The sequence below is a fragment of the Grammomys surdaster genome, unplaced genomic scaffold (assembly GCF_004785775.1).
Source record: "Grammomys surdaster isolate TR1022 unplaced genomic scaffold, NIH_TR_1.0 170, whole genome shotgun sequence".
NCBI classification, from domain to species: Eukaryota; Metazoa; Chordata; class Mammalia; order Rodentia; family Muridae; genus Grammomys; species Grammomys surdaster.
The window spans coordinates 6596815-6609981 of NW_021604618.1; the positions used below are offsets into that span (position 1 = coordinate 6596815).

Sequence of the window (13167 nt, forward strand, 5' to 3'; positions counted from 1 at the left end):
GCTGCTTTGTATGCTCACCTCTCTCTGTCTAGACTCTAAATGTACAAAGGTAGGTGCCATGTTTGCCTCAGTCACCATTATGTATAGTACATGCCTGATACACAGCAGGGTCACACACACATTATGTTAAGTGCTTGCTTGAATTCATGTATATCCCTGGCCCACAAAGGCCAGAAAGAGGGCATTAGAGCCCTAGGAATTAGAATTACAGATGGTTGTAACCTGGTACTTGGGAACAGTTATTTCTCTTAACTGTTGAGGCATCTCTTCAGCTCCCACAAAATCATGGTAATGGAATAAAAAAATGAAACGGATCTAGGGAGGGAAGAAGCCATATATAGAATAAGCTTGTTCCTGAAAACATTTGGAAGGTAGAATCTGAAGGGATTCTCTGAGGCCATATAAAAGCATGATCTTGCTGGCTTGAACCACAGCTGACCAGAGCTGGATATGTCCCTGTAGTTCTAAAGTGGAAGCTGGGGAACACAGTTCTCAAGAGAAGGAAATACCAAAAGATGCACGTTCAGGATATCACTTGGAACATCTTAAGAAAGGGGTTCAACAGTTCGAGGTATGGGTTACTTTCTGTTGATCAGTATGGTCCCATACATGACAGGTTACTGCCATTGTTCTTGGTTATCCTCCAGAATTTGATGGTTGAAGATACCACATATTTGAGTCAGTAGACATGGAGAATTTGATCTGATACTAACCTAGAAGCTTCATTTCTACTGGCTAGCTTCCACAACAGTGGAAAGTACCATGTAGGTTCAGGATCAGGAAGGGAGTGTCAATAATCTAACTCAGGTGTACATCTTGTAGATATGCCCATGGGGGAAGAGAAGGACTAATGACATGGGAGTAACTGATAACTTTTCTGGTTAGATTTAAGGCCCAATCCACAAGACAGAATTCATGCCTGGTACTAACCAGAGCAAGAATCCATAGCTGGGTAGGTCATGAGCCCTAGGGGAGAACCTACAATTATTCAGCTTAATCAACATCATTTTAAATTACTCCCTAAATATGTATCTTTATATCCATAAATACTATTTCAACACCTATCAGAGAAGCTTCTTTTTGTAGTAAGTGGTGGTTAATACAGAGACTCACATCTGATCAATATGCAGAGAACAAGATACCAAAGACTGTTCTGCCCTTAATGGGACACCCGTATCATACCCTTCCTCTACAAATGTCCCCAGAGGATCACTAGAGAAGAGGGCAAAAAGATTGTTAAGAGCCAGAGTTAGTGGAGAGCTACTGCAAAACTGTTTACAGGATATGACAGGCTACTATACATACGGACTCAGTGGCTGTGACTAAATGCACAAGGCCTGCACAAAATCAAGCCATCCCAAATCCCAGAATCGATGAGGAAGATGCTCACAATGTTCTACTCCTAGATGAGGACCTACTGGCAACTGATGGCTGCTGGGGGAAGAAAAATGTCAATTTTCTTCAGGGATATAACCTTCCATAGGTTGTTCCTGTTCCAGTAGAGGGTCCTACACCCATGGCATACTGGTGGTACTAAAGGGTTTAAAAAGAAATACATAGAGTTGGGAGGTAAAAGTGATTGTGGGGATACAGCAAGGGTTAAAGGGGAGGGAACAAGGGATAGATTTATCAAGGCACATATTCATGTATGAAATTCTCAAACAATACATTTAAAGGGGATCATTCAGATGAGGTAATTAGTTTTACCAGTCAATTTGAGAGGATTTTGGTAGATGTGCCTCCATATATACCTGGAAAAGATCATCTAGGTTAGATTGGCCTCTGGGCATGGTTGTAGTGAATTATCTTTATTAGTTTAACTGAGGTGATAAGGCTTTCCCAATGTGAGTGACATCATTCCCTAGGTGGGATCTTAGAATGAATACATATTTGAAAAACTGGGGTAAACACAAGCATTTATTGCTCTTTCATCTGTTGTAAATGCAATGTGACCTGCTGCCTCAAGTTCCTATTGCCTTGACTTTCTAACCATAATGGATTATATCTTGGGCTGTGAGTAAAACAACCCCTTCTCTCTTAAGTTGTTTTTGCCAGGGTATATTTCATCACAGCAAAAGGAAAAACAAAAGAACAAAACCTGAGACATGAGGAAAAAGGAATGACATTTGTTAGTCACAAATAAAATCAGAGTCAAATACTGGCTCCATGGGAAATCTTGGACAGTTGTTTTTTAGGTTCTTTTAAGAAGGAATTAACTACATTAGTGAATTTTGCAGTGAGATCTGAGGAACTCTGTCTCTGCAAAAGCCACTCAGGCTCTATTGGGATGAAGAAGAAGGTTCACCAAGGGATACAGTCTTCACTCTACATAAAGACAAAGATTTTCTATTCACTGAGGTTCTACTTAAAATCCACTAGAAAGGGTAGAAGTACTTGAACAAATAAAGTTTGAACAGCAGAGACGCAGACATCCTTTCTGATAGCTCCCTGTCATAAGTCCTTTAGTCTCCATGACAGATGGGGTCCGTCTACACATTATAATTTGCTTGATAGCACAGCTGCAGAATTTCCTATAGTCTTTTCTCACTACTCAAGCAGATGAAGAGGAAAGAGAGTAAAGTCCAAGTTTACTATAAGGCTGAGGTAATAAAAATACCCTGTTAAATTTCTTCCAACTATTGATATAGAAAAGTATAAAAGTCTTCCCCATTTAAATAATTTTTTATACCTATTACCTAGTATTCATTGTGATATTCATTGTGACAGAAATAATACAGTCTAGAGCACATTCACAAAAGCCAAAAAGAACAAAAAAGAACACTGTAAGTTTAGTAGGTCCATCTGATAGTCTAATTACCATTCAAATATAGAGCCTGCTCCTTTTAACAAGGTATTCTGAATGTGCTAAAGAACAAAGCAAAGTCTTTGTCACTATACACTTTCAAGTCTACCTTTATCTGAAGTTTACAGGCAGAGAATAACACAGATGAAGAAGGAGATGGGAGTCATACAAAATAAAAGCCATAAAAAGCCCTGAATTAAGACAGATATCCCTTTTCTATGCTATCCTTTGTTTGTCTGTATCTCAGGAGGCAATAGCAGGTTACAAATGTCACTCCACTTCTAAGAACAGACAAGCAGCAATAATGTAATCTTACCTGGGTCCTTCCTCGTCACCCTGAAAAACAAAGAAGAAACAGTATTAGAATTCATTGTTGGTAAAACCTGGTCTAGATTTCTTTAATTTCCCTCTTCATGCCAAACCAAAAGCAAGGCTGTCTATTTTAACAAAAACAAACAAGAAGATAACTAACACAATGGTTCTCAACCTTCTTAATGCTGTAATCCTTTATTTCAGTTCATGTAATGGTGACCCCCCAACCATAAAATTATTTTGTTGCTACTTCATGACTATAATCTTGCTACTGCTATGAATTGTAATGTAAATATTTGATAAGCAATCCCTGTGAAAGGATTGGTTGACCTCCCAGAAGGGTCACAACCCACAGGTTGAGAACAGCTGGTCTAAGGGCTAAGACAAAGACTATTATATCCCTACGTTCAAACTGCCCAGCAGAAATGAATTGATAATTTGCCCTTGTAAGCATGGATTGTGAACTTACAGACCTAGGAGGTCTAAATAACAGCCTTTTGTTTAGTTTTCATTTCTATCGCTGGCAGTATTCTGAGTAAACTGAGAATCCCAAAATAGCAGTTGGTCTTAGGCAAAGCTGACCAGCTTCAAAAACAACAAACTGGTTTCTTCAAAAACTCATTTCTATCTTGGTCTAGCACTTTTACTTGAAATATGAACACAGTGTTCTACTACACAGCATATTAAGATGGAAAGGCTTCTGAACTGGCACTCAGGAAACAGTGATTCTGCTTGAAGTTTTGAGAGTCATGAGTATGTGCCACTGGGGCATGCTAATTAGTTAAAATGGCCTTTGGTTCTCCCTCTGTAAATGGGTAGTTTGGGCACTTGGTAATCTACCTCATTCATTACCCAAATAATACCTTTTCTCTTTTTCTTATTTATTCTGCAAAAATCAAGTGTATTATTTCTCTAGGTATTTTCTTCTCTTGACCTAACTTTATCAGTAACCATCATAGCAGATTATTTGGCTTCCCCTTTGAAACAAAATGAGAGCTTTCAAATGACTCTGAAGCCTTTCTCATGGTAGCATATTTATTATTCTGGTGACAAATTATCTGTCACACTCCCCTCTTCAGTCATTCAAGGTTGATTTTAATAGACATTATACTTTCTGGTTGTACTCCCCAGAGAATCAATAAATGAATGATTACAACTTGTAATAATCTGGAACCAGGTACTCTGGGTTCAAATCTTGACTTACTTGTTATGTTACTCTAGCTAAGGTATTCTGTCTCATTGAACTTCAACCCCCTAGTTTATAAAGTGGGATAATAGCTGTCTCTGTATCATAGGATCAACGTGAGGATCAATAGGATTAATATTAATTAATGTTCATAATTGTTAAACATAGTGCTTGAGAGGACACTGTTAATAAAGATTACTGATTAATATCAGTAGTAATTCGGTATGAATCATAAAAAAAGCAGTATGGAGGAAAATGATCTAACTTTCTATGAGCTCTCAACAAGGTGGTTCATGCACACAGAAAATAAACTAAGTATTCTACAGACTCTATAAAAGGCATAAACAGAGTGACCTCAGCGACAAAAAGGGAAGAGAAGGTGACATGTATATTGACACTTTGGATAGGCAGGATTTGCTCAGGCTGACAACACTAAAACGTAGGAAGAAAACTGGAATAACAAGAACAAAGACGATGGATGGATGGATGGATGGATGGATGGATGGATGGATGGATGGTTAGACGGACGGACAGACAAGACAAACAGATGATTGGTAGGAGGGTAGGAAGAATACTGGTATAACAAGAGCAAAGACATGATAGTTTAATTAACAGTTAGATGATAAGATACATAAAAGAAAGTGAGGGAGAGAGGGACAGTTTGGGTTCTGTGGAGTGGGGCTAAGGGCAGTGTGGGGTCAAGAATGCAAGTGAGATAAAGGCAGATTACCAAAGATACCAACTCATTACTACAGGGCAAAAATGTAACACAAATTCACATATACTGATCCTGGAGTAGAAGGGCAATGGCTTGTTAACATAGGGTAAGAGGAAATAGAGGTCTGGAAACAGTCTCCACAGGGAATGCTATTAGTACTTCCTTACTGATAAAGCAGGCAGAAAGAAAGTTAGAGTTTCACCTACAGGTGCATGTCAAATGAGCCTTTTACTGAGAAGAGAAAGGGCAAAACCAGTAAGTAATGTTTTGCCTAAAGGCTCAGTGAAAAGATAACTTGTTAGTGTAGGGTAGTGTAGAGAACAGAAATTCAGCCCACTAGCTCAACTGCAATAGTGCCAACTGGGACTGATGAGCAGTTAGCTCTTTATGTATTCATTCTAGACTAGGCAGATATGGCCAAAAGCTTACTCTCTAACTGGATAGCAAATTTCCAAGTTCTTTAGTTACAGACAGTAGATTTTTCTTGGGAATTTTCTTTTTGTTTGTATCTATTAGGGTTTCTAAGTTTACAGAATACCCAAGCCTGGAAATACTAGAAGGAAGTAAATCTTGTTAACTCTCTGCCTTGTACATCTTTAAGTCCAATGTTCCCGGGTAGTACTAAATCTTTTCCACTCTATCAAGTTGTTGTGGTAAATCTCCAACCCAAATAAGACCAGTCAAAGAAAACACTACTCAAATATTATGAATACAAACTGCACGTCTAGATTGGGCAGATTCATCACTACACTACTCTATTCCCCATCTATGAGATCCCTTGTAACTTGCTGTTTTCCCATGCCACATGCTGTGCTTCTCCTCCACTGTCCTTCCACCTCTTCCTCCTCTATCATCTTCCTCTCTCCCAAAACCTTTTCGCTCCACCTCCCTTCTTCCTACTGCCCAATCACTGGCTCTAGCCTTTATTTTACAAATTAAGGTGGACAGAAGGTTCACAAGAAGTTGTCTGTATACTGATTCACTTCTAGTTTGCAGCCCCTCCCAGGAAAGCGGAATTAGCATCAAAATACAAGGCCAGGGCTATCCACAACATCAACTGGCTTTCATCAAGGGATTAGAGAAAAAAGTAAAACAAAACAAGTTCATGATTCCTTGCAGAACCAGAAGCTCTGTTCTGTTTCTTTGCTTTGCTAGGTAGGCTCTCATGTATCCCAGACTGGTCTCAAACTTCTTATATAGCAAAGGATGAACTTGAGCTTCTGATCCTGTTCCACCTTCTGAATGTTGGTGTGTGACCCAACACACCAATTTTATATGGTACTAGGATCAAAACCAGGAATTTATGAATGTTAGGCAAGTGCTTTACCAACAAAGTGACATCCCCAGACCCTCTATTCTGCTTTTAGCATTAAAAATGGATTGATAAGTCAAAGGTTGGAAAGATGACTAGAAATATAGATAAGTAACTATTCAAATGTCAATGAATTAGAACTTAAGTAATATGTTATTAAGGTGTAATCCTTAAAATACTTCCAATTTTCCTGTATATTTGAACATACTCTTAAAAATGTTGAAAAGGAAGTCTTTTGACTAAATTTAAAATACAAGTAACTTTTTTCCTAATTTGTGTTATACAAAGGAAGCAAAAGAATTCCTCAGTGGAGTGAGAGATAACGGATATTTACTCTAACTAATAAATTTCCAAATGAATTGGAATGAGATGCTATTAATGACAAAAATTCTGTGGAAACGGTCTACATAACAGAATACTTTTTATTCTTAATAGTGTCATTGTGTCCACAGCCTAGTTATTTTTGAAAGTATAACTTAATACGAGGGCTCAAATCGAGGGGATCTGAATTAGTTATTGCTGTTGACCCTTTGAGTCAAAGTGACTAACTCACCTTAAAAGGTGTTAGGTATGCAAGAACTGAATTCTCTTGATTTCTCTCACAGGTACAACAGGATACTTAGCATACAAGATTGAAAGTATCCAGTAGAAAAAGACAAACTGAATTCTAAATCCTGGTCCCATTTTCTACTAACTAAATGATACCAAGTTAGTGTTTCTGTAGTTCTCTGCATCTCAACATAGCATCTATAAATGGAGCTGACAAACACAGACCTTAGTTAAATAAAATGATGACTATAAAGTATTCTCTTGTACATCAAGAAACTTAGGCACACACTTTTCTAATTCTAGGAAGGACGAAATGAAAAGAACATCTATTCTTTCCACACATTAATGAAAACCAATCAAGAATCTTGGATGGGTAGAATGTTTTCTTTTGTACCTGTCAAACTGACTTAGCAAGACCTGAATCTGGTGTTACACCCTGACTCCCTCACTGGCCAGTATATTCTGTGGTCTGGGCAAGACTGTCAATTAAGGCTGAACTCACCAACTCAGCAGCAGTCCTGGAATGCCCACACTGAGATTGACTATCTTATGTTTTCTCATAGAACAAACTATCTCAACCTACCTGGCATGTATTTAACCAGAAGTTTCACCTACCAATATGAGAACACTAGCTTTTCCCTGACACAGATGCTTTAAAAGCTGGTTTTGCCTTGGCTGTCCTGCCTGCTTGCCTGCCTACCTGCAGGCCTACCCTTTCATCCTTCTTTTGTATATGTACTTGGGTGTATGTCTGTGCAACATGTACATGCAGAAACTTACAGAGGTCAGATGAAGCAAGGAATCTCCTGAAACTAAAGAGACAGATACTATGTATATGCTGGGAACCAAACCTGAATCCCCAGCAAAAGCAGTTACATGATCTTAACTGCTGAACTATCTTTCCAGATCTTCTTCCCCCACTTTTTAGACAAGGTCTCTATATTCCTGGCTGCCTTAGAATTAGCTATGTAGACCAAGGCCTGCTTCAAACTTATGGGGCTCTGCCTGCCTCTGCCTCCTGAGTACTGAAATTAAAGTCAGTCACCATTATGCCTAGCTTTTGCCTCAGTATATACGCAACAGAAATGTTCAAGAACGTTGTTTGAACAACACTTTATTGTTATAAAACGGCAATGCATATACTAAAGGAATACCGCTTCACATTTATCTTGTGTTTTTTGTTTATGTTATTCTCTTTTTACAATATGCTACTCTTTGCTTTGTTGTAGTTTTCTTAGGAATTTTAGGTTTCTTTTGGAAACAGGATCTCACTATATAGGCCAAAGTGATCCTCCCTTCTCTGCTTCAACCATGTGTTGCTCTAAGTTCAGCAAATATGCCCTCAATGTAAACAGATGAATCTATAAAATACCCAATGGGAAGTACTCATTTTGCTAGTCACAAAGTTAAATCACAATTTCTCACTCTGTACTGCTTTAGGCTTTACTCCCTGATTCATTCTAACTCAGCCCTGTTCTCATCTCTAAAGTGATTCAGCATTTTCTTGTTAATTTGACAGCTTGAGATGGGAATGCATCAGTCACTTGTTCTCTTCTCTGGTTTGGATTTCTGGTTTCTTAACTGTGATTAGTATCTGCCTCATTGACTACATTCCTTTAAGTTATGTTGGACAATACTTTGCCAGACCTAAAAGCCAGGAATAGACCTTAGTAGCCAATACTTTCACTCTAGTTTCCACACTAGTTGAAATCCTCCCCAGGTTTTCATTTCATTTATGTTTAGAGATCATAACCAGGCATTTTCAAAGCTAACAAATATGGCAGTCCCATTCCCCACAGCTCTGCTACAAATCAGCAACATTTTTATTTACCTCCGCCTTTGGCTCAGCTGATTCATTAGAGGTATCAAGTTGTTCCTTGGCCTGGGCCATCTGAGTCATCAACCTATCCATGTGAGATTGGATGTCCGCCAATATCTCAGTCACATGAGCCGTGGCCATTGCTTCTTGGATGTCCACTAAATGAAGGGCCTTCTGCTCCTCATCAGCAATCACTTTCTGAACTTTCTTAAATTCTTGCTGTATAAATACCTTCATCTGGTCTCGAGTTACCTGTAGAACAGACAAATAAGAAGTGTAGATTGAACATAACAAAGAAATGAAAAGGTAGAAATTTTTAATAGTGTTAGGCAGCTCTGTTCAAAATACAAACTAAACTATGGTTGCTGTCTCATTTTGAAGTCTTAGAAGTATGCTCTCAATATTTCTTCAACATCTTTCATAAATTTTCTGATAACCATCTCTATTGTTCAGGAACTAATTCCTTATCCTCTTTTTTCCTTTGGGTTTTATTGATTTACCAGTAATATATAACTACTTTAAAAATTATAATAGATGAATACATAAAATAAAAAGTGCAACTTCTAGCCCGATATGGTGTTTCATGCCTGTAATCCCAGCATGCTAGAGGCTTAGACAGACGAATGCCAAGAGTTCAAAGCCAGCATTATCTACTAGTGAGTTCCACAATAGCTGGGCTATAGATGGCTGTTTTAAAACAAACAAACAAACAAACAAACAAACAAACAGAGGAGGAGAAAGTCTGAAGCAGGAATAGCTGTATATGCCTGTAACATCAACACCCAGGAGGCAGAGCTAGGAACATCAAGGAGGTTTGAGTCCGTGTTCCTCAGTATAATAAGACTGTCTTGAAAAGTAAAACAGGAGGAACAAAAAACTTATACAAACAAACAACCAGTTCAATAGATGGTTTACTTCTATATGGTTCTCATACATATATTAACTGGGTAATGTTTCTATAAATGGATTACAATAAACATATGGTTCTGTTCTTGCTTTTCCACTTAAAAGTTAGTGACTACAGACTGTATCTTCATTTTCTTTTGTATTACTTTTTACCACTTGCAGGATAAAAGATATATCCCATTTATTCCTCTCTTAAGAGTAATGTACAATTTTTGTATTTTTACTATTACAGACAACACAGAAATGAACATCTGAGGAATTACTCTTAATATTTACATGAGTGTCTTCAGAGACCTCTTAAGTCACTAAGCCATTTTATATATACTCTAAAATTATTGAGTGATGCTGCTAAACTACTTTCTGCAAAGGATGTAGCAATTATACAATGTATGAAAGGAAGCATTTCTCTATAACCTTATCAATACCAGTTAATATCACAGTTTTACATTTTTCAACATAGTAAGTAAAAAAGTTATTATCTAATTTTACTACAACTATACACCAAGTACACATGCACACATCTGTAGCTGAAGCTGTATTAAAAACCTACAAAAGTAAGAACTTTTAAATACTCCAAATCTTGACAGTAACTATATATTGTAAGCATATTATTTTAAAAACTGTATTTTCTTGTTTTGCTTTGCCTTTTTTTTTTTTTTTTGTGCTGAGGTGCTGAGGATCAAACCAAGAGCCTTCCACATGCAGGGCAAATGTTCTACTATTAAGCTACATCCCCAGTATCATGAGAGTTTTAAAATAACTATTCCTATTATGCATACTTGAGAGAAGAACAGGAAAGAGGATAGGGGATGGCTTATTTGGTAAAGTGTTTGCTGTATAAGTTCAAGGACCTGGATTGTTATCTCCAGCACTCACATAAAAAAAATGGGTGTAGTGGTGTGCATGGGCAACCCTAGTGCTGGGGCAGAAGCAGAGGTGGCACAGGGAAGACAGACAGATCCTGGAGCTCATTGGCCAATCAGTCTAAGAGAAAGGATGAGCTCCAGGTTCAGTAAAAGATAGCACAGCAGCCCATCTATAATCAAAAAGACTGGAAGGTGGAAACAGAACAACTGTATCTGTTAGCTCTGAGTTTAATTGAGAGACCTTGCTTCAATGAATAAAGGAGACTGAAAAAGAATTCTCAACACTGAGCCTCCATTTGCATACATATGTGTCTATATACATGCAAACATGTACATACACAAGTTTGCACATTATATACAATACTCATAAAAATTAAATTGAAAAGATGAAGAAAAATTAAAAGACACATTGCACATCCACCTTTAGTAGCTGCACAACTGCACATACATACACACAACACCAATGCGCACATACACATGTAAAACACACACACACACACACACACACACACACACACACACGGCATAATGAAGAAGTTGAACTACAGATAACAGGAAAAAGGACTATCAAAAAAAAAAAGGGTGTGGGAAGAACAGGCAGTTATCAACTAAGTGAACTTCTTTTATAGATAAGGAAACAGACACTTATAGGAGAGGAACAGAGTCCAAACTTGTTGGACTCGGCCTGGTACTTTCTTTCATAAAATTCTATTGGGGGAGAAATAGAACTGGGGCAAAAATAAAAGAAAGGAAACTGAGGAACAAAAAGCCTAAAAGTAGGTGAGGCCATTTTAAATTAGTTTATTAGAAAGTGAATAAAGACTAGTGAGGTTTTTTGGTTTTTTTTGTTTGTTTGGTTTTTTGAGACAGGGTTCCTCTGTGTAGCCCTGGCTGTCCTGGAACTCACTCTGTAGACTAGGCTGGCCTGGAACTCAGAAATCCACCTGCCTCTGCCTCCCAAGTGCTGGGATTAAAGGCGTGCGCCACCACTGCCCGGCGACTAGTGAGTTCTTAAGTAGCCTTTGTAACAATTCTATAAGGATGCCAAAGCAAAAGAATGCCTTTATGCCAAGTAGCCAGAGATATATCAACCAGTTAAGTGATCTAAGCCCTCCAGAATTCAAAATGTCACTATAGGTACTCTCCCTGGTGCTGGAGAAAAGAGGAGGGGAAATGTTAAATGATATAATGTCCCTAATGAATTTACCAGATTGGGAACTAGGATTTGTGGTTATATGATTCTTTTATATTTCTATTTTAATATGTTAATGCTGCTATAATGAGCATTATCAGTACATTTGTACTGTTAAAGTAAACTGTTAACTGACCTTGGCGTTTCTCTTAGAAACCAAATCTACAAAGTTTCACTAAGGGATGACTGGTACTCTCTGTAAGTATTTTTTAACTTCAAGTGACTGAAAATGGCAATTATGATATAAATTGTAATCTATTTGACTAGACCTCACATACACATGTGGTTCAAAGTTAAGAAGCTGGCATCACAAGCAGGAAAACTGGATCAGAGGAAAGGCAAATTAATCCTAAGCTTTAATAATTAAATTCCTCATTTCCTATTTCTTTAAATACTTTTTTCAACAAGACACTTCATCTTATAGAAGGCAAGTAAAAGATAAGAGGAGAAAGCAGAATAGTCTATCAAGCCTTTATACTATCCTTCTACTTCCATTTATATCAAGTAACAGACAGATATTCTTCATCCTAGTTCAAAGTTCTGAGAAATAACTTCTGAGTCATGACTCGAGAGCCTACCCTGGGAGAGGGCATGTGGAAGAATAAGCGTTCTGTACAAGACCTCCTCCTGCTTTCTAAACCTCCTTCCAGTTCTATTTCATCTTGTCATTGAAACTATCCTGCTAAAACCACAGTTCTCAAAAAGCAATAAGCCCTTCATGCTGGTTCCTATTACCTGGAAACCTCAGGTATTATTTCTGCATATGTTTATGGTACTTTTTCAGCCAGTCCTAAAGTTCTCCAGAAATGCCAGTAATAGTCTCAGTATATGTGATATCAATAAAAAGAGAAAATTCTACAAAGTCAGAGAAGAAAGGTATAGAATGGTGAAAATGAAATCAGGAAGCTTCTTTGTAGATAGTATCTACTAAACAATCAAGCCTTACTCCAAACAAAATCTTAGTGTGGAATCTCAGAGGCTAAATAAACAAAGATGGAACTACTTAATTAAGAGAACACTAGGCCTCCCTCCTTTGAAGTGCATACTTATTAGGGCATTGATTGCCTCCAGGAAATGTCACCTGAGAGACTTGGTCCTTAACACAATGGAAACTGTAAAAGGAGTATCCTCTCTTTGGTCATCTGGTTACCAATTTGCCAAAACCCTTAGTGCTTACTTTAAGAACATAATCTTCTATCTGGTTACAGCTTCATTAGGGTGCAATGTTAATATTTGAAAACAACATTGTCTATAATTTAGAACCATTGGTGGTTAAATTGTGTATGGTCAGAACACAACAGTGAATTTCTACAGGCAACCTTGTTTTATAGGCTAATAAGAGGAGCTCTGGGGAAGAACATTCATAATGTCAAGTTTGGTCCAGTACCATATGTTTTCTGCTATAATATCTGTCTCTATTAATCACTTCTGGGCTGCTTAGGTCCTTTCAGATTATTTATTTGAGGCAGGTCTCTCAAAGTAGACCTGGCTGTTCTGGAACTCA

The 13167-nt window shown here is 37.8% G+C and overlaps 1 protein-coding gene across 1 annotated transcript in view; it reads right to left on the reverse strand.

The window, feature by feature from the left end:
- The window catches only part of Trim44 (tripartite motif containing 44), a 100733-nt gene that overhangs the window by 52828 nt on the left and 34738 nt on the right, over positions 1-13167 (reverse strand). Inside the window, exons 3-4 of the mRNA XM_028767100.1 lie at positions 8712-8951; positions 3120-3139 (exon numbers count right to left, since the gene is read on the reverse strand). Coding sequence (XP_028622933.1) covers positions 3120-3139; positions 8712-8951 — 260 coding nt within the window. The remainder of the gene's footprint in view (positions 1-3119; positions 3140-8711; positions 8952-13167) is intronic.